This window comes from Capra hircus, chromosome 10 (assembly GCF_001704415.2).
Source record: "Capra hircus breed San Clemente chromosome 10, ASM170441v1, whole genome shotgun sequence".
Lineage (NCBI taxonomy): Eukaryota > Metazoa > Chordata > Mammalia > Artiodactyla > Bovidae > Capra > Capra hircus.
Window position 1 is genome coordinate 91,057,831 of NC_030817.1, and position 25,273 is coordinate 91,083,103.

Below are 25,273 nucleotides of genomic sequence, written 5' to 3' on the forward strand. Positions count from 1 at the left end.
TTATCTGGGTCGTGAAGCTCTTTTTTGTACAGTTTTTCTGTGTATTCTTGCCGCCTCTTCTTAATATCTTCTGCTTCTGTTAGGTCCCTACCACTTCTGTCCTCTATTGAGCCCATCTTTGCAAGAAATATTCCCTTGGTATCTCTAATTTTCTTGAAGAGATCTCTAGTCTTTCCTGTTCTATTGTTTCCCTCTATTTCTTTGCATTGATTGCTGAGGAAGGCTTTCTTATCTCTCCTTGCTATTCTTTGGAACTCTGCATTTAGAGGCTTATATCTTTCCTTTCCTCCTTTGCTTTTTGCGTCTCTTCTTTTCACAGCTACTTGTAAGGCCTCCTCAGACAGCCATTTTGCTTTTTTGCATTTCTTTTCCACGGGGATGGTCTTGATTCCTGTCTCCTGTACAATGTCACGAACCTCCGTCCATAGTTCATCAGGCACTCTGTCTATCAGATCTAGTCCCTTAAATCTATTTCTCACTTCCACTGTATATAGCAAATTATAGAACAGAATCAAATACATCCAAGGCAGTCTTATTGGTTTTTATTAATAGCTGAAGAAATTACGGGTTTCAAAGCAGCCATACCAAGCTAAGAATGTTTAGAAAGAAGCATGAACTCTTTTCTAATACACCGAGTAGTCATTTATTCCAGTGATCTTACATCTTCAGGCTTGAGTCTTCAGAGTAGGTATTACCAGGAGAAAATATAGTTCTCAATCTAGGAAACCCTGACAGAGTTTGGAAAATCTCTTTTTCTTTATTAGACCTTTTTGTCCTCAGTCGCTTACTCATGTCCGACTCTTTGTGACTCCATGAACTGTAGCCTGCCAGGCTTCTCTGTCCATGGGATTTTCCAGGCAAGAATACTGGAGTGGTGGCCATTTCAAGACCATTGCTCCCTAGCCTTACTGACTGGAGGCATTTAGGTGGATCCAGCTTAGAGCGGGGGAGAAGGCAATGGCACCCCACTCTAGTACTCTTGCCTGGAGAATCCCATGGACGGAGGAGCCTGATGGGCTGTAGTCCATGAGGTCGCTAAAGTCGGACAAAACTGAGCGACTTCACGTTCCCTTTTCACTTTTATGCATTGGAGAAGGAAATGGCAACCTACTCCAGTGTTCTTGCCTGGAGAATCCCAGGGACGGGGGAGCCTGGTGGGCTGCCGTCTATGGGGTCGCACAGAGTCGGACACGACTGGAGCGACTTAGCAGCAGCAGCAGCAGCAGCAGCCTAGAGCAGAATGGAGAGAGCCTGGTGCCAATCCCTTCTTGGCCTCCCCATTAGTCTGAATGCTTCTTAGTGGTGGAAATGGGTCAGAAAAGAGGGAACAACTCTGGAACTCTTGACAGCAGGACTCTGAGCTTTGAATGTTTACTGATGTGGTCCCATAGGACTGATTTTCTAAGGAGAAATGTAAAGGAATAGCGAAGTCCCTATAGCTGAAATGTCCCTTAGCAGTGTTTTTTCAATATGTGGTTTTCAATTAATGGTCATAAAATCAATTTAAAAGGCCTTAACCAGCATATTTTATTAATGAAATAGGACAGAAAGGAATGGAATTTAAAAATACCAGAATGGATTACATTTTATTTCAATGGTTGTACATGTGCCTTACAGGGTCATTATATAAATTGTGTTTCTTATTAAGGGCCATTTCCAAAAAGCTTGAAAGTCACTTTCCTATAGCACTTTGTACTTGTCTGCATGCTACACCATTTATGACAGCTCACATCTCATCCTCCTTACCAGCCTGTGAAGTTTTTAAAGTAGGACTATTGTCCAAATTATTTTTTCTTGGCCACAGTGATTTCCTTAATACTGTGTACCTGGTGGGTGCTTAGTAACCCAGTTTAAGATTTACTTGTTATTCATTTTGCTTCCAAGTTCTAAATACATACTTTTAAAAAATGGTCAAGTGTTATTTATAATTGTTTTGTTCAGTTCCTGTCAGTCTTGACGCATAAGCTGGCATTTGTATAAGCATTGCCGTTTAACCATCTTTTCCTTAGTTTTGGAACTGTGGCCCAAGCCTAGAGGAAGTCACTAAAAATGGCTTCCATCGAGGCTACTGTGCGGACCTGAGCTCCTGTTTTCTGAAGAGCTCTCTCAGCTGCTGCTCCGTTGTGGCCTCCTTCTGCTGCATAAGCTCGGCTGTTCCTTTGGTCACGCCCCAGGCATCCGGCTTTGACATGGAAGGGTTGTACGGCCTGCCCGAGGCTATCTGAAGATTCTCCCAGTATTCCTTCCTGGCCCTGGGTGAACAAAACACACAGAAACCGTGAGGGTCTGTTTCTAGGCTGTGAGGTAGAACCCTGCCATCTTTGGACTCTTGAGAGTGTGTCTTCTGAAACACATTTATCTTTTCTTTTTCCCCAGAATCTGTAGGTCTAAAATTACTTTGAATTCCTTCTTTGCATATACACGCAGGTTCAAAAGCTAAGGATTTAGAACAAGGACACTTGCTAAGTTACCTCGCCTCCCCATCCTCACTTTCTGGCTCTACCTCCTGAGCCACCTAGGCCCACATTTGCTGCTCTTCCCAAAGCCAGTGCTGCTTCTGCACCCCTCAACCTGGAGATCCCGCCTCTGCCTCCTTTCTGTTTCCATCAGCTCCTAGTTCCAGGCCTTGCCAGGTCTGGTCTCTTGCAGAAAAGACTTCCTCATAGGTTTCCCTGTCTCCAGGCTACAGAAACTTGCAAATCGAACTTGGTCTCAGACCCTTCAGACTCCTCACTGCCTTGGGATAAGGTAATCCAGACCTCGTGAGTGTGAACAGAGGCCACCTCCCGTCCGGATATGTGTCTCCTACCAAATTCTGAATCTGAGGTTCTCAAACTGCTAACGTCTCAGCATACCATTCTCTCAGCACTCCCACCCAGTGCTTCCCTCTAGGCTATTCTTCTACCTGGCAAAGGAACTCGTCCTTCAGAACTCAGCTCAGGCGCTAGCTCCATGGGAAATTCTTGGCCAGCCCTCCTGCTTTTTCCCCTGGTGGCCGTTAGTGCAGACCCCCAGCACCTGTGTACATCTTCATCCTTAACTTACCATGTCAGCTGAACTTAGCTATTTATCTCTCTACCTACTAGACTGTTACCTTCCTTGGAGACAGGCCTGTGCCTTGTCCAGCTTGTTCCTTCGTCATCTACAGCAGTGTCCGACACAGTTTTGTTGAACTAACATCGGTCAAATAGAGTGTAACTGCTGCCTCTGCTTGGGGGGAAGTTTCTACCCACTTCCTTCTTCTGTGGAAATCTACCTAGCTCTTTAAAGTCTAGCCCCAAAGTCTGTTCTTCTACATCATCTATTAGGTAGAGATAGTTATTCTCTTCTCTTCGTTGTTACTTTTTTATCCATGCCTCTACTTAAGTAGATAACTACAGTATAATATATCAGCTTTCTTCTCCATTTCCCCCCAGTAGACTGTGAGAGGCTCTAAGCCAGGGACTGCAGCCTTTCATTTCTATATTCCTAGTACCCTGCACATTGCCTGATGTGAAAATCTATTTGTTTATTGTTCCTCATCCCCCATAGAATGTAAGCTCTGAGAGCAAAGACCTTTTTTAATCTCATTCACCACTGTCTTCCCAGCTCCAACGATCGTGCTTGGCACAGAATAAGCAACTAATATTTGTACTTGAATCCTAACAACTGATTCACTGTTAGCGTCCACCACATAAATGGTGCTTTCCAAGAGTGTGAAATCACATTTTGTTGCAACTTACGTTATTTATATTCTATATTCTTAAAGCTTTCTCCAGAAATCACTCCATAAAGCTAAAGTTATAAATATTTCTGTGAGGGAATTTGAAGAGGCTAAGTGATTCTTTGTCATTACACTGCAAATTGGCGGTACTTTTTGTAATGACCTCACTTGGATGTATTCATAATTTGTGTGAGTTTGGTTTGGCAAATACAGTTTAAGGTTCTTACCTGGCTCTAATCCAGGGTTTGGTGTGCATATCCAAACCACTTCCCCAGCTGCCATGTTTTTCTGAAGCCAGTGGCAAAAATCCCCTCTCTGGAGCCAGCTCCTCTGCAATCGCTCTGATGTGGTAGGGCTCAAATCCACAGCACCCGCCTATGTACCTGACCCCCAGGTTGTAGGCCTCTCTGGCGTACTTTTGAATATCCCATCTGGTTGCAACTCTGGGTTCCAGTCCTGTAATAAATGATGCTCTGCTTCAGTACAAATATTCAAAATAAATAGCTATAATAAATGTTATTTTCAGTAAATGAATTAGATAAGATCTTATATTTCTGAAAAGAAATATTCAGTTCCTGACTTCTAGAAATGATTAGCTACCTTGCATTGACATGCCCAGTTTAAACAGCTGTGACAGCAGGACTTCAAGAGGGTTCCCAATGATCTCTGCCCTCTGATGGCCTCACGCTTGTGTGACCCTTCCTGCATTGTATCAGGTTGGTCTGTGAGACCAATTAAGTATGGTGGAAGGGGGATGGCTTGTGGCTTCTGAGGCTAGATCATTAGAGACATTAGAGTTTCTGCCTTGTTCTCTCCTGGATCACTCATCCCAGGGGAAGCCAGCGGCCACACTGAGATGCTCAAGTATCACAGTGGAAAAAGCCCATGAGCCAAGAAGCTGAGGGCTCCAGTCAACAGATAGCAAAAAACTGACCCTGACTCCCAACAGCTGACTAAGAGGGCTTGAAAGTAGTTCAAGCTCTTTCAGATTGAAAGAGCTCCCATCAGGCCTTCAGATGACTATAACCCTTGCAAGAGTCTGGAGTGCAGCCTATTAAGAGACTCTGAGTTAAGCGCTCCCAAATTCATGACCCACAGCTACTGTGAGATATAAAAAAGATTTGCTGTTTAAAGCCGCTAAATTTTGCAATAATCTCTTCCACACCAGTAAAACCACAAATGCCTCGCCATTCTTCTTCGGTGGTTCTTCTAGACTGATGATTTTACAGAGTCCCTCTAGAATATGAGATAAGGACCCTAGAATGAAATAGTAGGCTGGCCAGGCCAGGCTCACCTCTGGCTTGATTCTCCAGGTCGACTCACGCCCACTTCCCACACAAGCTTTATCCCTCTTTCTCAGACTGCAAGGGTTCACCCCACATCATCTGCTTTGGTCTGTTCATTCAAATCTGTTACACAGTAGCCCAGTGATGGCACCTTCCCTCTGCCCCCCGCCCCCTCAACTCAGATATAGCTAGAGTATTCAAGCAGCATTCAAAATAAGAGAAAAGCATATTGGTGATAACTTGGCCTAACCTTATTTATCTGATGAGAAAATTCAGATCTGGATGAACTAAGGAACTTTGCTAAGGTTCTGCCACTAAGCAACAGAGCTAGAACCAGAAGCAGAGTCTTCACTGATCCCACTCAGGAGGGCATTCTTCTTACCAAACTCCACATGTGATGAATTGGTTGTCTACCTAGGTATTGACTCACCTTTGATTTTACCTTTAAATCAGAGGTCTCTTTTGCTTGCTGGTCCTGTGTTTCCTAATGTCTAATTTAAAAGTTTTGGGGCTGCAGGGAGAGAAGCAGGGCCAAGAGATGGGGAGATATGCTGCCATCATTTTACCATGATAAAGCTCTATGGCCAGAGGTTTATTTGGAATTTGTCTAACATGAAGACCCTGAGATGATTTGTAAAATGGCTTTCTTACCAAAGGGGAATTCTGGCAGGTCGATAAATCCCTGCTTGCCGCAGTCGGGAGTGTGGTAGGCCAAGGGCTGACTCATCAGGTGGGCTTTCAGTCCTGCAGCCTCCAAGCCTTCTTTCATGAGCTTCACTGTTTGTAAGCTAATTGTGGGGTCAAAATGGCAGTTCACCCCCACAATGGAAGCTCCTGCAAGTAGAAGAACAGTTTGGCTTTAGAGATTCACCAGATACCAGGAGGCCACCTCTGAGTCAGGGAGCTTTAATTTGGAATGGTGAATTAGAAGGATAGCATTTGGTCCCTGCAAATTTATCTTACCCTTGGGCAAGAATGACTAACAGGCAGCAAGTGCTTTCTCTGTAAAGTGCTCTGAAGAGTCTGATACAATTGAAGTGTCATTTATGAACACTTGGCTGTCCATCTTTTTTGGAAAAGAAACAAACATTATTAGAAGTGGTTTTTTTTTTTAGATTTTTTTATGTTAACCATTTATTTATTTATTTATTTTTAATATAAATTTATTTATTTTAATTGGAGGCTACTTTACAATATTGTATTGGTTTTGCCATACATCAACATGAATCCGCCACGAGTGTACACGTGTTCCCCATCCTGATCCCCCCTCCCACCTCCCTCCCCATACCATCAAATTTTAATAGTCATGTTTTTCAATCTTTGATATTACATTGCAAAGCACAATAATTTTTCACTACTCCCAGCTGCCCAGTGGCACCTGTGGTGACCATACCACTCATCTGAGGAGTAAATCAATGGTCCCTTTCACCAGGCCAATTTAAAGCATTATTGAGTTTCTTGGGCATAACAGCAGAATGTAATTTAGGAAAAGGTTTTTCTGAAACTTTCATGTAAATGAAATCATACAGTATGTGTCCTTTTGTAACTGGCTTATTTCACTTAATACAGTGTTTCCAAGGTTCATCCTTGTTGAAGCATGTGTCAGAATTTCATTCATTTTTATGGCTAAGTAATATTCCATTGCATATATATATATATATATATATATATATATATACACATACACACACTGCATTTTGTTTATTCATTCATTAGTTGGACACTTGGGTTGTTTCCACATCCAAAAAGGACTTTTTTTTAATGAATTCACAGCCTAGGATTTTGCATCTTGGATATAGAGCTATCAAGAACAAGGAAAGGAAAGCATCCTTCTGGCTATAATGAGAGTGACACCACCATCTAGATTCCCAGAGCAGCAGAGCTGATGCTACGATCTCCAGTGCTCAGTCGCAGGCATCTTGGTAGTCCTCACGGGCCTGGGCCTGCAGTTTGCTTTTCATTCTTGTTCCAGTCAGGCCTCATGACCCATCATTCCTCTGAATCAGTTTTTGTTACAGGCACTGATGACCTCAGTCTCGCCAAATCCAGCAGTCCCTTCACTGTCCTCATCTGATTCAGCGTCTCAGCCACTTTCATCCACGTGGCACTCGCTCCTTCAACTCCTTCAATACTCCTTTTCTTGGCTTCTGAGAACTTCCCTTGTTCTCTGAGTATTGCTCCTACCTCCCTGGCTGCTTTTTTTAGAGCGCTATGTGCTAACCCCTCCTCAAGGCTGAACCTTTCAATCCTGCATTGTCACAGGATTCCACTGGGCCATCTTCTCTTCTGCGTCTACACTTCCCTTTCTATCCCAGGCTCTCAATACCATCTACACTACATACACAACTCTCCCAAGCTTCTTTCTCTCTAACCCTGACCTTTCCATTGGATTCCAGGCTGGTATATTCAACATCTTACTGAACCCCTAGGGTCACTTGGATCTTGACTACTTTCTCTTTTGAATATTCTGCAGTCAGAGTTTCTCTTTCTTTTCTTGACTTCGTTACACTAATGAATTAATCATATGTCAGCTATTTGTTGGATGTCATTTAGGCACAAAGGTCCTTGTAAAGGGTTATGGGGAAATATAGGACACAAAAGATTTTATAATTTAGCACAGGGTTTCCAAAGGTTTGCTCGATGAAAATAAGGTTCTATGAACAATTACATTAGGAGTAGTCTTTTTTTTTTTTTTTTTTACTGTAGCCCCTTCTTGGAGACTGCAAATATATATGAACATGTCAAAGGACTGAGAAGTTCTGCAGTCAAGAGACTGCTTCACTTGTTTTAAAACTGAATTTTCTACCTCTGTGTAACTGCAGAACACTATTAAGACTCTCACAGGTTAGAAAATGTATTTTTGAGATTTGAAAAAAAAATGTCATCTGAGGATCCATCTAGTCAAGGCTATGGTTTTTCCTGTGGTCATGTATGGATGTGAGAGTTGGACTGTGAAGAAAGCTGAGCGCCAAAGAATTGATGCTTTTGAACTGTGGTGTTGGAGAAGACTCTTGAGAGTCCCTTGGACTGCAAGGAGATCCAACCAGTCCATTCTGAAGGAGATCAACCCTGGGATTTCTTTGGAGGGAATGATGCTAAAGCTGAAGCTCCAGTACTTTGGCCACCTCATACGAAGAGTTGACTCATTGGAAAAGACTCTGATGCTGGGAGGGATTGGGGGCAGGAGGAGAAGGGGACGACAGAGGATGGGATGGCTAGATGGCATCACGGTCTCGATGGACGTGAGTCTGAGTGAACTCCGGGAGATGGTGATGGACAGGGAGGCCTGGCATGCTGCGATTCATGGGGTCGCAAAGAGTCAGACACGACTGAGGGACTGAACTGAACTGAACCGAGGATACTACAAATGTGTGGTATAAATAGAAAGTGTTAAAGCTGCTGAGAGGAGGAAGTGATCACTTGGGGTAGGAGTGACTGTGTAAGGACGCACCGAGGCTGGACTAACAACACTGGAAGATGGACCTGACTGTGAGATGGATACGAGGAGCCTGCATGTGCTGGGTGCTATGCTGGGCACGGGGTACTCAGTGCTGAGTCAAGCAGACATAGTCTCTGCCCTCTCGGATTTTACAGTCTAGTGAGAGACCCAGACATTTAAGACATAAATGAGATATCTGGGTAAGTTCTATAAAGGATATAAACAGGGTATAGTGACAGCAAGTACTGTGGCCACTTACTCTGAATAGTCGGGTGAGGAAAGGATGAGACCCAGGCCAAGAATCCCTGCCAGCTAACAACTGGGAGGATAAGGGCCTCCTCTGATCTTTTTGAAACATGTTAACTTGGCTTCTCCCCCCATTTTAAAAAATTCTTTAATTTTTGGCTGTACTGGGTCTTCACTGCTGCATGCTGGCTTACTCCAGTTGTGGCAAGGAGGGGCTACTCTTTGTTGCCAGCTTCTCATTTCAGGGGTGTCTCAGACAGTAAAGAATCTGCCTACAATGCAGGTTCCAAACCTGGGTTGGAAAGGTGCCCTGGAGACGGAATGGAACCCGCTCTAGTATTCTTGCCTGGAGAATCCCATGGACAGAGGGGCCTGGAGGGCTGCAGTCCATGGGGTCTCATCGAGTTGGACATGACTGAGCAGCTAAGGCTTTCTCACTGCTTGTTCTAAGAGCACGGGCTTCAGCAGTTGCGGCACATGGGCTCAGTTGCTGCCGCTTGCAAGCTCCAGAGTGCAGGCTCTGTAGTTATGGCTCATGGGCTTAGCCGCTCTGCAGCATGTGGGAATCTTCCCAGGACAGGGACCAAACTGGTGCCCCTTGCATTGTGAGGTGGATTCTTAACCACCAGACCACCAGGCATGCGCTCTCCTCATTTTTTGTATTTATACAAAAATGTGTATTTATACAGAAATTCAGATTCTACAATGTCATCCTAAACTAAATAATTGTAATTATTAGTGACAAATATGAAGTAACTTTCATGACATAACACGAGTTGGATAAAGACTAGAAATTATATTAAATTTTTATTGGCTAGATAAGACTAGCCAATAAAAATCTCTACTTCACAGAGTGAGTCAGACTCTTCCATAGACACTGTGCTATTCCTCAGGTTTAAAATGAGTCAGCTTTGAAAACAGTCTGTGAATTTTCCCTAACTGAAATGAAACCCAATATTAGGGATGGAAATTATATAAAAAGATAAATTGAGTACTCAATATTTCATATCAAAGGATTTTAAATTTTATGATACCAATTACAAAAAGTTAAGCATACCAGTAATTTATGGAAAATGGAAAAACTTTGGCAAAAGAGGGCAACAGTCTTGAAAGATATTAATATCTAAAGACCTCAACTTGAGATAAAATTTAAATAAAACATAATTTGTCCTAATACTCTCTATGATTTACCAAAATTCTTCTCATTTCTAGGTATTAAACTTTCAGTGTATGTTTAGTTTCCTCTTGCAAAAGGCTGATGGGTGTACCTTTTTTGTTTTTTTTTTACACTTTTTCTTTTTGAGATGCAATGATGTATCAGCATTCTTAAGAAAGTAAATGACTGATTTTCTTGTAACAAAAATAGTATATAGTGATTCATAGGTGGACCTGTGTTTGTATGTCATTTAAAAGACACACTAGTTACAAACCAATCAAAATTTATCATCACCTGCTTTAACCAGGCGCACTGCACACTCGCCAGGGGTCACGCTGTGCAAGTCTCCCTCTGGGCCGATGCACATAGTTGCCGCCACTGGTTTCCCTGATGCTTTCAAGGCTTCAACTGCCCATACAGCCTCTTCAACATGTTCAAAATACTGAAATAAGTTAAAGTCAAAGTACTTTTAATTTTGTTTCTCCCCAGATAATTTGAAAACTTATCCTATTGCATATTAACCTAATTATCCCCAGATGAGTGTTTCTTAAACTCTTGAGTTGTGATTCATTAGCATGTAAAAAACAGAATAGAATGGTGATTTCTGTGAATTGCAGTCCAAAGGTCTGAAGAATGCTATATTACATCAACTGAATCACATTTAGTTGAAGCCCTAAATTGGAAGAAGTTTTTGAAAATGAATATTACTGGTACTTGTCATGACTGGTACCTAACCCCAAATGGTCCTCCTGAGAGTAAAGGCAGATGAAATGTACAAAGTACACTCATCTCGTCTTTGATAGTATCTATTTACCTCTGCGATCAAGAAGTCCACGTTCTTCTTCATGAAGACCTCCAGCTGTTGCTGAAAGACTTTTTTGACTTCAGTTTCACTCTTGCAGCTAAGGTACGAAGGTGTCTGGCTCACGCCCCCTGCTACCAAAGCATCTCCTTCATCAGCCACTTGCCGGGCAATGTCACAAGCGGCTTCATTGACTTTCTGCCCCTGAAAAGGGTGAATATACAGTATGGTTACATTTCCATGTGAAATTGAAGCAAAATTGTTATTCAAATGTCTACATCTCAGTGGTATGTTACAACAGTGATTTTATATCAGAAAATGACAGTGATGGAGTAGTTCAGTGCTTTATGGAGTTGAACAATTTGTAGTAACAACACTGCCAATAACAGTGATGAGAAACATAAATCTTATGATGGTATTTAGGGATATTGCATTATACCAAGGATCCGTGAGAGGGTAAAAGTCTTTCCGTAAAAGGATCTGGTATCTTCTGGGACTTCTCTGGTGGTCTAGTGGTTGACTCTGCACTTCCACTGCAGGGGCCCTGAGTTCAATCCCTGATCAAAGAACTAAAATCCCACATGCCGCAACATGCGGCCAAAATAAGTAAATCAATAAAAGGATCTGATATCTTCCAAAGCTTAAACTGCAGTTAGAAGAATACCTAGCAAATAGTGGTGGTGGTGATGATTTGCTTTTTTGATTAATAAGAATAAACTCAAAATGACTATAGAATTAATGACTTTTTGTCATTATATATTTTCTCAATTAACAGACAAATGTATCACAAGTAAGGTCTTTATGAAGTATTTAGACCTTAAAAGCTGACTCTTGTCCTCAAACAATCACACAGATGCATGGGTTTTAGAATTCCTTTTTCATTTTAGAGATGACGTTGTTGATTTGATGGGATAGGTAAATGGTTTGCCCAACATCACACAGTTAATTGTAGCTCAGCTAGGAATATTCTAGATTAAATGACTCCTGCCCTATAGGACCTTTCTCCTATACTGTCACATTAAAAAACTGTAAAGATCTAAGAGTCCATGTAAGGACTCTTAAACTTAGTCAAAAGACTTGGAAAATCATTAATAGTTAAATAGTTCTTTGATCTGCTTCATTAAATGCCTTTCTGTTAATCTGGGGGACTCTAGCTAAGACCTAAGAATATTATCCACACATACCTCGTTTCTGTTTTGTTTAAAACAAAATGAAACTCTAACAAGGCTCAACATTTGTTTCTATGGGAGCTTTGTTGATGACGCACGTGCCTGAGACACAGTATGGTGCTACTCACGGATATTTTCTCTGCAACATAGTTCCCCCTGTTCTCCAGCTTGTCTTCACTGGCGTAGAAGGTGAAGGTCTGCATGACATTCGAGCCAGCTCTGAGGAACTCTCGATGAAGTTGGCGAACTGGGAGATTGAAAGACATTCTTTGCTATCAGTTTATCAGCCTGTGATGCTTTCAGAAGGCACTTAGATGAACATTCAAAATATGTGCTTAAATTCCTGGTTGCCTGGCTTTTGCTCATCCTGGGGGCTAATGAGAGGTGGATATGGAGTCTTGCTAGGAGCAAGAGATTGTCTCTGCCAGCAGTGTGGGGTGAAGGGAAGAGGGAGGTCCCACAGAGGAGGAATCATCTCAGTGATTGTGCTAGGCAAAGAACATGGGGAAGGGCATTCCCTAGAGAGGGAACAGCCCAAGCAAAGACAAGGAGGCAGGAACAGTCTTGGCCTTTGGGGAAATGACATGCAGCCTGAATGGCCGGGGCTGAGGATATGCTGGAGAAGTGGTGGGAGACAGACTTGGAGAGGTGGGCTGCCAGACAGAGTGCAAATGGCCTTGCACATCATCCCAGGGAGTCTAGGCTCCAGACCATAGATATCGGGGAAACATCAACCGTTTTAAAGCAATTGATTAATACGATTAGCTCAGTGTTTTTGAGAAATAATTCTGATAGCAGAGTTGGAGCAAGGTTACCAAGCTAGGTCCACAGATGAATACCATGTGGCAAAGCTTTCACAGCTGTAGGAAATATAGTGGGATGTTTTTGTTTTCCATTTAATCAAATGTATGCAATTTAAAGAGTTATCCATTATCCTTTGCTCTAAAATAGTGGTCCTAAACTCTGGCTGCCCATTACATAGGCCTGCAAACTTTTAAAAAATTATGAGTGTTAGGGTCAAATCCATGTATATTCTAATTTAATTGGCTCAGGGTAGGGCACAGGCAATTTTTTGGAAAGGTTTCCCAACTGATTCTTACTTTCAGTTTTGTTGAGTATCACCATTCCAAGAAAGCAGAAGAATGTTCCTTTTATAAAACAATAGTGAGACTTGGTGTTTTGTTTTTGTCAAGAGAAATGACTGGGCAGAGTAAGAAATCAGCAGTTGTATTTTGGACACTAAAATTTATTTCTAAATTTCAGAGGCCTATAAAATCCACAGGTTTGGGAGCAACCACATTAGCGTCTAAAAAATTACTAGGACACTGGTGTTCTTAGTCCTTCAGGGGCTAAGACTGGAGATTAGTCTGGCGGCTTTGCAGCCTAGATGCCTAGTAGAGTGCCAAGAACATAGGAAACATTTTTGTTTGTGTTTGTTTATGAATGGACTTAAAGGTGAGGCCAAAAAAAAAAAAAAAAAAAAAAACCCACCTGTAGTTTATTTCAGAAAATGGATTCCTAAGTTTGAAGCCAAATCTTTGCTTTTAAAATCGTGGAAACTTTAGTTCTCAGTGGGAACTTGAAAACATTCATAAATTAGGGAGTTTCAAAGTTGTTTTAATTCGCAACAGAACCAACTGAAAACCCTTACATAGAGTAATCGGAAAAACACAGTGGTGTGACTGGAGTAGGGGAGAAGGGACTACAGACTTGGTTCCTGTTCTCCGTGACAGAATGGCTTATGAATAACAAGTCCACCCAGGTGGTCCTTTGATGGATTTCCAGAGACTGTACAACACAAAATGAAAACCCTGGAGTAGTGTGCAAATTGTTTGCGTGTACAGACATTTTATGATTCTCAGAGGGTCTATAAGTTTTATCAGATTTTTCCAGAGGGCAGTGATTCAGAAAGGCGAAGACAACTTTCACTTTTAATTGATTTGATTATTCCTTCATGCTTCTTAAAAAAGGAGAGCTTCTCCAAGTGTGACCTTACTAGGTTCACCTGGGAACAATTAAATATTCAGATTCTTCAAACCATTCCAGACCCAAATTCATTTCCAAATACAATGCTAATTCCACTGAGTGCAAGAACCACAACTTTTGGCATGAACTTAAGTAGGAGAATTAGTCTGGTGATTTCTGGATATCCATTCAATATCTATTTTCTGTTTCCTCTCATCATAAAACTCTTGAATCTTTATCCTGTAACCAGTAATATAGGATGTGACTGGTTCCTACAACAATGATACAACCTATACTAATTATATTCATTTTATAGCTTTAAACTCTCCATTATACTAGTCTCATTTTAGCATCATAAGTGAGAGTCACTCAGTCCTGTCCGACTCTTTGTGACCCCATGGACTATATAGTCCATGGATTTCTCCAGGCCAGAATACTGGAGTGGGTAGCCTTTCCCTTCTCCAGGGGATCTTCCCAACCCAGGGATCGAACCCAGGTCTCCGACATTGCAGGCAGATTCTTTACCAGCTGAGCCACAAGGGAAGCCCAAATATTACAAAGTATGTATTATACTTGACATACAATGTAATATACAATAGTTTATAAGTATATATATGCGTATACATGTATACACATATATATATGATCATATATGTACATGATCCAGATATATATGTATAGAACATTTCTTTTACCTAGTAAATTTTCTTGAGAAAGGTGATTCTTTGGAATTCCACAGCTAACTCTAAAAAGTCAAAAAAAATTTTGCAATATTTTTTCACTGGGATAATAAATTTGTAGCAAAATCACTTGGGAGCAAAGTGACTTGAACTAATGTGAGGATATTTATAATTGTATCCCATTTAGAGTGAGTAGTCATATATATTGATGCAAAAAGAGTATTAATGTGTTTGATGTGGGTTGGGGGAGCACTTTAGACCCTAAAGAGCGTGTTATACAATATATAGCATATGTAATGTATCAACTGTCTAAAATCCCCTCAAATTCTGGCATTTGGCCCCACGAGGGCTTGGATAAGAGATGGTAGATCTGTAGCGTAACTTTCCTTTCCTCACTGCTTACAGCCACCAAAAGTCAAGCCCAGGCACCAATCCTTCAAAAATGTTCCTGGTGTCGTTCAGTTTGCAGGGAAACGTGTCAGAATCTGTATGAATTCCAGCTATCACCCAGTCAGAATTAGAAAAGCACCTGCAGAAACAGACTCGTTTGCATAAAACAGCATGACACAGAGCATTCTCTCATTCAGAGCATGAGCGTGCGTGCGTGCTAAGTCACCTCAGTTGCGTCTGATTCTTTGCAACCCCATGGACTGTAGCCCGCCAGGCACCTCTGTCCTGTGGGCTTCCCCAGGCAAGAATACTGGAGTGGGTTGCCATGCCCTCCTCCAGGGGATCTTCCCAACCCAGGGATCAAACCCATGTCTCTTATGTCTTCTGCATTGGCAGGTGGGTTCTTTACCACTAGCGCCACCTGGTTTTAAACACCTTTCACCCCTCCCCTCCTTCAACAGGTTAAACACATCTGCTGCTGCTGCTAAGTCGCTTCAGTCATGTCCGACTCTGTGCCACCCCAATCTGAGGTCCTGTGAAATGTTTCTATGAGGATGCATTACAAGCAGGAGATTTGTTTTTTTTTCTGATGCATCCTGGAGTTGCACTGGGGTTGACAGAGTTTGAACTAGCACTGGCAGACTTGAATATATGGGATGTCATTCTGTAGCAGAAAGGATTAAATCTAATAACTCAGAACTATGGAGTTTTCATTAATTCTTGGAAAAGCAGGCAGCTCCCAGAAGAAAAAGTAGAGCAAACGCTCAATACATTTAAATAAGCTTAAAATATTCAAGACACAAATGGCCAAGAGATCAAACGTGCTGTTTCTGCATTAATAAAATCAAAGGAAATCAGAGCAATTTCTCTTGAGCTCCTCTAATGTGTAACTTTAAAAAAGAAAATGTGACTCACAAAATTGAAACTTGCAGTTTAAACAAGAGTCTTATTCTGTTTTCAAGGCAGAGTTTGGGCAAAGGTAGTTTATTGTTAATGTCAGTTTGGCCCAAGAAATATTTCATTCTGAGCTTACCCCAGCACTCAAACCTTAAGAAACAAAACATGGATATATTAGAAATCCTCCATCTGAGGTCTTAATTACTCCACTGTTATTTCTTTCATCACTTTCATCACTTTCTTACATCCCTTTAATTCAGTGCTTCTGAAAGTGGGGTTCACCTTGCCATTATTTGGGGTCAGTCAGTCAGTTCAGTCGCTCAGTCGTGTCCGACTCTTTGCAACCTCATGAATCGCAGCACGCCAGGCCTCCCTGTCCATCACCAACTCCTGGAGTTCACTCAGACTCGCGTCCGTTGAGTCAGTGATGCCATCCAGCCATCTCATCCTCTGTCGTCCCCTTCTCCTCCTGCCCCCAACCCCTCCCAGCATCAGAGTCTTTTCCAAAGAGTCAACTCTTCGCATGAGGTGGCCAAAGTACTGGAGTTTCAGCCTCAGCATCATTCCCTCCAAAGAAATCCCAGGGCTGATCTCCTTCAGAATGGACTGGTTGGATTTGGGGTCAGGTATTATAAATATGCAGGTTCCTGGACCCTCTCAAAACCTGATGAAACCAAATTTCTATAAATGGGGGCTAGGAATCTATAATTTTTTAACAAACTCCACTGGTAAATCTAAAATTTGAGATTTACTACTGGTTTAGCTTCCCAAGCCTCCTCATTTCTTTCTTTTTTTTTTTAATGGTAGAGCACACAGTATTATTTCTACTTTTATTTGGACATATAAAAGTTGTGTACATTTGCTAGGTTTCATAGTGTGACTATAGCTCTTTTATTTTTGATACTTTTTAGGGACTGTGTGAACTGAACACATTTCTGTACTTCTCTACCAGAAATAGATGAATACAACCAAGAAACAGACTGTTCAATTGCTAAGTCGTGTCTGACTCTTTATGACCCCACAGACTGCAGCAAGCCTGTCCTTCACACTCTTCCAGAGTTTGCTCAAACTCATGTCCATTGAGTCAGTGATACCACCCAACCATCTCCAAGAAATACATTAATACAGCCAAAAATATTAACAAGAAACAACTCGGTCAAGTGAATAATAACAATAGTTAATACTTGTCATGTATAACATGCACAGACACTATTTTAAATACTGCACATATAATTTGTTTAATCCTCATAACAAATTCATGAGGTAGATGTCAGTATTATCTCAGTTTATACACAAGGAAGCTATGTAATTTCCCCGAGGCCATATAACCCAGTGCCTGTGTCAGGATTTGATCCAGTTAGTGTGGGTCTAGAGTCTACTGGATCTGAAAGCTGTACTGTCTCCAATTATGTTCTTTATTAGTTTCCATCCTTCATTTCTGAATTCATGGAAACATGCTCTCCTTTACCATAAAAAAACCAACTGTTTATTATCTTATACAATATTCACAAGAACTCTGGCTTCCTCTGAAAGATTCAGATTCTTTCCGAGTGTTGATTGCTGATGACTTACAACTGAGACCCTCCTTAGGATGTGCCTTAGCCCAAAGTGGGAGGGGAGATCAAGCTTGTATGTAGGGCTTGGTCTATTCACAGGGGGAGAGCACAAACTAGCCCCCTTGCCTCCATCTGGGGCAACTCTGAGGGGCTTGTCCAACTCTGAGGGGTTGGCTGGGACCTCTGTTGCAACTCATCACAGTTGAGCTCTTTCTGCTGCTCAATCCTGCTTCCCTTGCTCCCTTAGAGGTACTGTTTCTTGAAAATACTTCCTAGTAGAACTCTTGAGCACAAATCTCTGCTTCATAATGTGTTTCCTGACTGGTCTGACCTGCAAGAGCGGAAGCCACAACCAGCCACAGGAAATTACTCTTCAAACATTGTTCTGGAGTCAGATCCCTTTCTGGCCAGCTAAAACACCCACCCATTTAGAGTTTTCAACCAGAAAAGTATTTTATTGCCAAAAGTTAAGATCTGATTAGGAAGAAATGGGACTTGAGACCTGGAATAAAGACATAGTTGGATTAACCCATCAACCTTGAAAACCCCACATCCCCCTGAACTCTCTGGGCCTGTAGAAGTGGCCCATTTCCTCCCCTTTTAAAGATTAATCCTTCTCTGTTGCTTAAGGATGATACAGAGGCCCTGAAGACAACATTTATTCCTTTCAGGCTGAATCCTACCTCCCTTCCTAGCCAAAAAGATTTGTAATCCAGAAGATAAAGTGAGAATAAGGTTTGTGGATACAGATGCAGCATAGGTAGATGGTTGAATTTAAATAGGGTGGAGCTAGAAGACAATTAATTTAACTAGTTGGCAAATATATAATGGAAGAGGGCTTATCTGAAAGACGGTGACTGATGCTGTGTCATGGAACTTAAAATGGGTTAAGGAGGGAAGGCGGACTTATGGGGAGGAATGGCTAAAACTCACTAAAATAGAGATGAAGGACAGAGCTGTGATGAGATTGAAGAATAGGAGTACTAGAAAGAATGAGCAGAAAAGATGGGAGGGGGCATGGTAAGAGAATGTAGTACTTGTCCTTGAGATTTCAGAGGTGGACAGCTATTGATGGCAAGGCCTAGGAGTGGTTTGCTGAAGTGAGGAAGGAAGAAAGTTTTGCTGGAGAGGAAGTCAGGGTACTAACAGGAAGAGCGCTGGATGAATCACATGTATGGATGTTGGAGTCATCTAGAGTGTTGGAGGAGGTAGGCAGAGGCAGCGGAGAAGGAAGAGAGCCAGGTTCTAGACTCATCTAGAGCAAGGAGCAGGGAGCAAGAGGTAGACACAGGTGACAGAAATAAGGAGGGGCCATTGGTATTTACCCAACAGGTGAATCTATATTTACACACCGGCACAGTGCCCGGCAGGCAGTTATAAATACTTGGAAACCATAGCATGGAGGCATCTGCTTGATGGCATGTTCCTAGACGTGGGTCAACACAGTGGTCTTTTATGAGAGCTTAAAATAGAGCTGTGCACCAACCTGCTTCTGGGTGTTCCACAGCAGCTTCTGGGGTCCAGGGCCCTGCCTTCACGTAGCCCCTCTTCTCCAGTGCAAAGACAAACCCTCCGTCTCCAATGATGACCTCTCCAGAGTTTAGCCGTTCTAGGATGCCCTAAAGTTATGGTGCGGGGGCGGTGGGGCGGGGGCGGGGAGGGAGAAAATGGATAAATGAATTATTTGAATTTTAAATACAATTTTCTACTCATTTCTACAATAGAACTTTTGCTTTCATATTGTTGAGAAGTATGATTTCTTTAAAATTCTCAGAAAATATTGTTGAGAAGTATGATTTCTTTAAAATTCTCAGAAAATACATATGTATTTTATTCAGAAATTTGTGACTATAAGGCAAACCATCAGAATGCTCATATAATGAAAGCTTGTGTTGCCATGTGTATGTGCCAGGGATGGGGGTTTTTCAGAACACACTAAATAGTATTTGAAGGATATTGTGGGAGGATGTTATGTTTGAATAAATATCTTCAGAAAGATTAAATGAAAAGGTTTTGTTATAAAGCCTCAAATGAATACTTAAGCACACATTCTTAAAATGGTGACTGTTAGTCTTTCTCCTTTTTCGATCAATAAACAAAAGAGAGGATTATATTTTATAAAGAAGTTGAAGTGGCATATGACACTATGAACGCGTTTTGAGACTGAAAAGTCAAAATATATTTGGTGAGAACAGAAGGCAGAAGATACCACCACAAAGATGGCCAAATCAATTAAAGACGAATGTCTCTGGGGCTAAAATTCAGTTTCCATAACAGCAGCTGGATTATGCTGTCCAGAAAGTTGTAAGTATGCACAGCCTGCTCTCTGCAAGTGAGAACTGGGAAGATACCAGTAAATAAAATATTTGTAAACTGATTTCCAGTCCAACTTGCATACCTATTCCATTTACTGTACATGCAATCATTACCCTGGTGTTAGAACAGCAACTTTGAACTTAATATTTTTAAAGCTATTTGTGAATTAGTAATATCCTTGTAGAATCATTTTTTTTAATTTCAAAATATCATACATTTAAAAATAAAAGGTTACTCTGATTTTGTGTGTGTGTGTATGCTAAGTCGTTTTAGTCATGTCTGATTCTTTGTGATCCTATGGACTGTAACCTGCCAGGCCCTTCTGCCCATGGGGTTCTCCAGGCAAGAATACTGGAGTGGGTTGCCATGCCCTCCTCCAGGGCATCTTCCCGACCAGGGATAGAACCTGTGTCTCCTGCAACTCCTGCGTTGCAGGCGGATTCTTTCACACTGAGCCACCAGGGAAACCTCTCTCTGATTTTACAAACGACGAATTCAAGTCCAGAGTTTTGGAGTAATTTACACAGTCTCCCAGGGCAACCCCTAGAGGGCTCACTGATTCTTTTACCCTCAAATAGTATCTAGATTTGATTTTAAATGGGAGAGAGGAGAGTGGGACAACCCTGAAAAGATAATGTAAAGTAATAACCTGGAATGTACATAGCTACTGTGTTCCATATATTGCCATTAATGGTTAATAAATGCTGATATAACAAGGTTACAAAATCTGTGAGAGGCATTCGTAAGAATTTGAATGGCACCTTGAGTCCTTATCACCTTCTGCCCCTCCCCATGTGAACTCAACAGCTGATGCTCAGAGAAAAGAAACATCTGACATTTTTACTTTAAAGCAGTAAAACAGGAGGATTGTGCTATCTATTCTTCTTCTTTTTTTTAATTGTGAAGTGATTTTACAGTTGCTTCACAATGTTCTGTTAGTTTCTGCTGCACAGCAAAGTGAATCAGTTATATGTATACATACATCTGCTCTTTTAGATTTCTTTCCCATTTAGGTCACCACAGATCGTTGGGTAGAGTGTCCTGTGCTAAACAGGAGGTTCTCATTAATTATCTATTTTATACACAGTAGTGTACATATGTCAGTCCCAGTCTCCCAGTTCATCCCACCCCACATCTCCCTCCTTGGTAACCATGAGTTTGTTCTCTACATCTGTGACTCCATTTCTGCTTTGCCAGTATGTTTACTTGTACCATTTCCCTGGATTCCACATATATGTGTTTTCTATTCTTCTTTTCCAGATAGAAAAAATTCAAGTGTTAAGTCTATGAGATAACAACCACAAAGCATAGAATTCATCACATGCAATTTTGAAATCCAAATACCTGTCATGATTACAATGTGTCTACAAGTCACATCTTAGAACTACAACTTTGATCATTATGACCCAATTAATAAGAAAAATGGATATATTGCTAATTAGTACAGTTCCGTTCAGTCGCTCAGTCGTGTCCGACTCTTTGCGACCCCATGAATCGCAGCATGCCAGGCCTCCCTGTCCATCACCGACTCCTGGAGTTCACTCACACTCATGTCCCTTGAGTCCGTGATGCCATCCAGCCATCTCATCCTCTGTCGTCCCCTTCTCCTCCTGCCCCCAATCCCCCCCAGCATCAGAGTCTTTTCCAATGAATCAACTCTTTGCATGAGGTGGCCAAAGTACTGGAGCTTCCGTTTTAGCATCATTCCTTCCAAAGAAATCCCAGGGCTGATCTCCTTCAGAATGGACTGGTTGGATCTCTCAAGAGTCTTCTCCAACACCACAGTTCAAAAGCATCAATTCTTCGGCGCTCAGCCTTCTTCACAGTCCAACTCTCACATCCATACATGACCACAGGAAAAACCATAGCCTTGACTAGACGGACCTTAGTCGGCAAAGTAATGTCTCTGCTTTTGAATATACTATCTAGGTTGGTCATAACTTTTCTTCCAAGGAGTAAGCGTCTTTTAATTTCATGGCTGCAGTCACCATCTGCAGTGATTTTGGAGCCCCCAAAAATAAAGTCTGACACTGTTTCTACTGTTTCCCCATCTATTTCCCATGAAGTGACAGGACCAGATGCTATGATCTTTGTTTTCTGAATGTTGAGCTTTAAGCCAACTTTTTCACTCTCAACTTGCTAATTAGTACAGTTGTATAAAAATATGAACAACAGTCAAATACATGAGATATGACTAGCTACTAATTTTCATTTGGGTGAAATAATTAATATTTTGTTCAGTCACCTAGAAACTCACTGAACTCGTGTGTGTTTTCAGACTTGAGTGCCACAATATCTTGATGTATAGCATAACTAACAATCTGATATTTGGTGGCAAAGTGGATAGTGGTGATTCAATTACCATGCTGTACATTAATTTATTGAACAATTTCACCAGGAAAAACACTTTGATTCTACTGCATTTTAATTTTAAAATTTTATTAATTTATTTTAAATTGGAGGATAATTACAGTGTTGTGGGGGTTTGGGTGAACCCCAGAGCCTGTTATGCTTTCCTGGTGGCTCAGATGGTAAAGAATCTCCCTGCAATGCAGGAGACCCATGTTCCATCACTGGGTTGGGAAGACCCCCTGGAGAAGGGAATGGCTACCCACTCCAGTATTCTTGCCTGGAGAATCCCATGGACAGAGGAGCCTGGTGGGCTACATCCATGGGGTTCACAAAGAGACTCGGCTGAGTGACCAAGGTCGTGTGAAGCACCGAGCCTGGTATACAGAGTGAAGTGAGTTGGAAAGAAAAAACAAGCACTGTTTATTAATACATATATATGGAATCTAGAAAAATGGTGCTGATGAGCCCATCTGCAGGGCGGGAAAGGAGATGCACGTGTATAGAATGGACTTGTCTACTGCATTCTTAAATAACTTGAACTTCATTCAGACTTTTCTGTTCCTCTTTTTGTTTTAAAATGGAATGTGCTATGAGAAATTGCTCAAGACATTTTTTGTGAAAAGGTGTTGCAAAGCAATGTGTTTAATATCAGACTGTTTTTGTTTAAAAAGTACATATTTGTTTAGACAATAAACTAGCAGAATATACATCAAAATGTAGCAGACACTGCTGTTAGTGTTGTTCCTAGTTGTTTATAATGAACAAGTGTTAGCTTTGTAACATATTTTAATTTTAATCAGAAGTGTAGACATAGTACTGTCCATATTTTAACACTGACATAGGCATGGAACCCAGGTTACCAAAGAAATTTTTTCTTCTCCTTTTATATCCATCTTGCTAAAGTAATCCTTTAAAACATTTCATTTTGTGAGTTTGAGTTCGGGGAGTGGATTAGAATTTATGGCAATGCAAATGGGGCCAAAGCAAAAATATTTTAAAAATCTCTATGGGAATCATCCTTTCCAGACATACAGTATTTTAGTAGATGCAGGGATTGGCAAAAATTCTCCCCCTAATTGAACAGGTGACAGTCTATAAGCAATTGCCATCTCAACATCTTAAATCCTTGGACTTCTTGGCATTTAAAATTTTTAATTGAATTAATTTTTGTTTTTCCTTCTGTGGAAGTGTTCTTGAGGTAGGGTCATCCCTTTAGAAACTAGGTACAACCCATTTCTAGAGGGATGGCTGGCAATGAATTTGTCCTCAGGGGTATAGTCGGCCGGCCCTGTCTCCTTCCCTGCCATTCCCTGGCCTCTGCCAGGCAGGGGGCCGGGTGCTCTGACACCCAGGGGGCAAGGATACTCCCTCCTCCTTCCGTCCTCAACCCGCTTCCAACTGTAACCTTATTATCAGTCCATCCTCCCATCCATCCACCCTTTCCCTCCCCCACTCCCCGAAGACCCACAGTCTGGACGGAAAGAAACAGTGGTCCCAAGGGAAAGGTGAGCATCTTACTGAGTTTTTATTTTAAAAACTCAGCAGTCATTTCTCAATATCTTAGGGCCATTGTGCTTAATCTTTCTTAAACAGTCTTTTCGAGGCCTGCACGGTACCCTGTTCTGTGATTTCTAAATCCAAACTGCCCGTGAAAACTTACCATCATCCAACCAATGCCAGAGCCTTAAGACTGGTGAGAACCTTGCGGGGTGGGGTCCCCAAGACGAAACGGTCGCAGCCTAGGCTCGCGCCTTCTCTCGCTAGGGGCGCGCCGAGAGGTGTGCGCAGACCCAGAGGAACTCAGGGCTCGCAGCAGGCGACCCCAAGTCCCACCGGAAGGGAGAGAAGTCGCACCTGTGGGTCTAGGAGCCGCATCTTGGGGGAGCCGCATCTTGGGGGAGTGCTCTGGTCTTGGGGTGCGGGACTCAAGAGTTTTAGGGGTGCCCTGGAGTTGGGGGGTCACATAACTCTAGAGGGCGCTGTGGTCAGGGGACAGGGGTCGTGGCTCAGAGGCGCCTTGGTGTTCCCAAGCAACAGTTCGGGGGCTCTCTGCTCTCTCCAGGCTGGGGGTGGGGGTGGGGCTGGGGGCCCTCTGTTCTCTCTGGGCTGGGGTGTGGGGCTGGCCAATCTAAACCCAGAGCACCCTTGGGTCCCCCGCACACTCACCTTCTTGGCATTTTTGCCCCCAGCTGGTGCCATCTTCCTGGTGTCCCAGACTGCACCTAACACGGATGAGGATGGACGAGATGACAGAGCGCTTCCCCCTGCGAAGCCTGGAGCCCTGGCTGGGTTCTTTATACCCGTTGCTCCGGGTGTGGGTTTCCCCAGCCTCTGCGCGGTCCAACAAAGGTCTTGGGCGGGGAACACGCCCACCAGCCCTTTATCCTTGCCCGTTGCTGCTTGGGAACTTGTATTAGGAGTTGGTGATCGAAATTGTTCTCCCAAATGGGGGAAATTATCCAGAACTAAAATAAGAAAAATATAAATAAACAATGAGGTTGCCACTTGCTCAGGTTTCAGACCTATCTGAGCTCAGCCCTTTTTTTCCCCTTGCAGGTCCTCAAACTCAATTGATTTCTCCCTTGCCTGGGATCATGCCCCATTAGTCATGCACCTTCAGTCGCTAGGCCAGACCCCCAAGAATTCCATCCAATGCCCAAATATTTGTCAAAGGCCAAAGATACAAGATTATTGAATGAGGATTATTGAATGACTATAAAATGTGACCTCCAGTGTGATACACACCCGGTGGTTATGCATCTGAACAAAATATGACATATTCCGATACTAACTCTGCATTTGTGTGTGTGTGTGTGTGTTCAGAATGAACTTTGCCCTTATATCCAAACATGCCTTACAGTTTCTAACGACATCTTTGCAATATTTGACAAGGACAAACACGTGATGTTTATATATGATAGTGGAAATGTACTTTATAGACTTAAAAATTCAATGTGAAAACTGTGTTTAAAAATGAAAGCATTAGAGAAACTGGAGGAAAACAGAAATGTTAACAGTAGTTATCTGTTGATGGTAGAGTTAGATCTTGCTTTTATTTCAGTCATTATGCTTTACTGTATTTGCCAAAATTTCTTTACAATGGGAACATACTTTAAAATAATGAAAATATTACTTTAAAAAGTGTATAACATGACAATAAATAGCATAAAGAACAACTAAAAAGTCTGAAATAGAGTTCAAAAACTTTTACCTAAATACATAAAAGGTTTGTATGTGGAACAACACCTCTATTTGAACAAATGGAAAGAGGGAAATCACTGTAGTAAATGATGATTTAATACAAATAAAATGATGT

General features: G+C 41.9%; 1 protein-coding gene across 1 annotated transcript; it reads right to left on the minus strand.

Annotated features, from left to right (window-relative positions):
* Positions 1,499 to 24,374, minus strand: LOC102175297 (betaine--homocysteine S-methyltransferase 1). The gene is made up of 8 exons (XM_005685071.3): positions 24,124 to 24,374; positions 18,776 to 18,908; positions 11,930 to 12,048; positions 10,645 to 10,836; positions 10,125 to 10,272; positions 5,641 to 5,823; positions 3,931 to 4,159; positions 1,499 to 2,252 (listed from the first exon to the last, which is right to left on the minus strand). The coding sequence occupies exons 1-8, from the start codon at positions 24,154 to 24,156 to the stop codon at positions 2,066 to 2,068; spliced, it is 1,224 nt and encodes a 407-aa protein (XP_005685128.1). The 5' UTR covers positions 24,157 to 24,374; the 3' UTR covers positions 1,499 to 2,065.

Excerpts from the sequence above, each read along its gene's own strand:
- LOC102175297 (XM_005685071.3), bottom strand. The coding sequence starts at position 24,156 with ATGGCACCAGCTGGGGGCAAAAATGCCAAGAAG. Across the intron at positions 12,049-18,775 it reads TGTGGAACACCCAGAAGCAG|TTCGCCAACTTCATCGAGAG; the intron begins GTTGGTGCACAG and ends TCAATCTCCCAG. Across the intron at positions 2,253-3,930 it reads AAACCCTGGATTAGAGCCAG|GGCCAGGAAGGAATACTGGG; the intron begins GTAAGAACCTTA and ends TTGTTCACCCAG.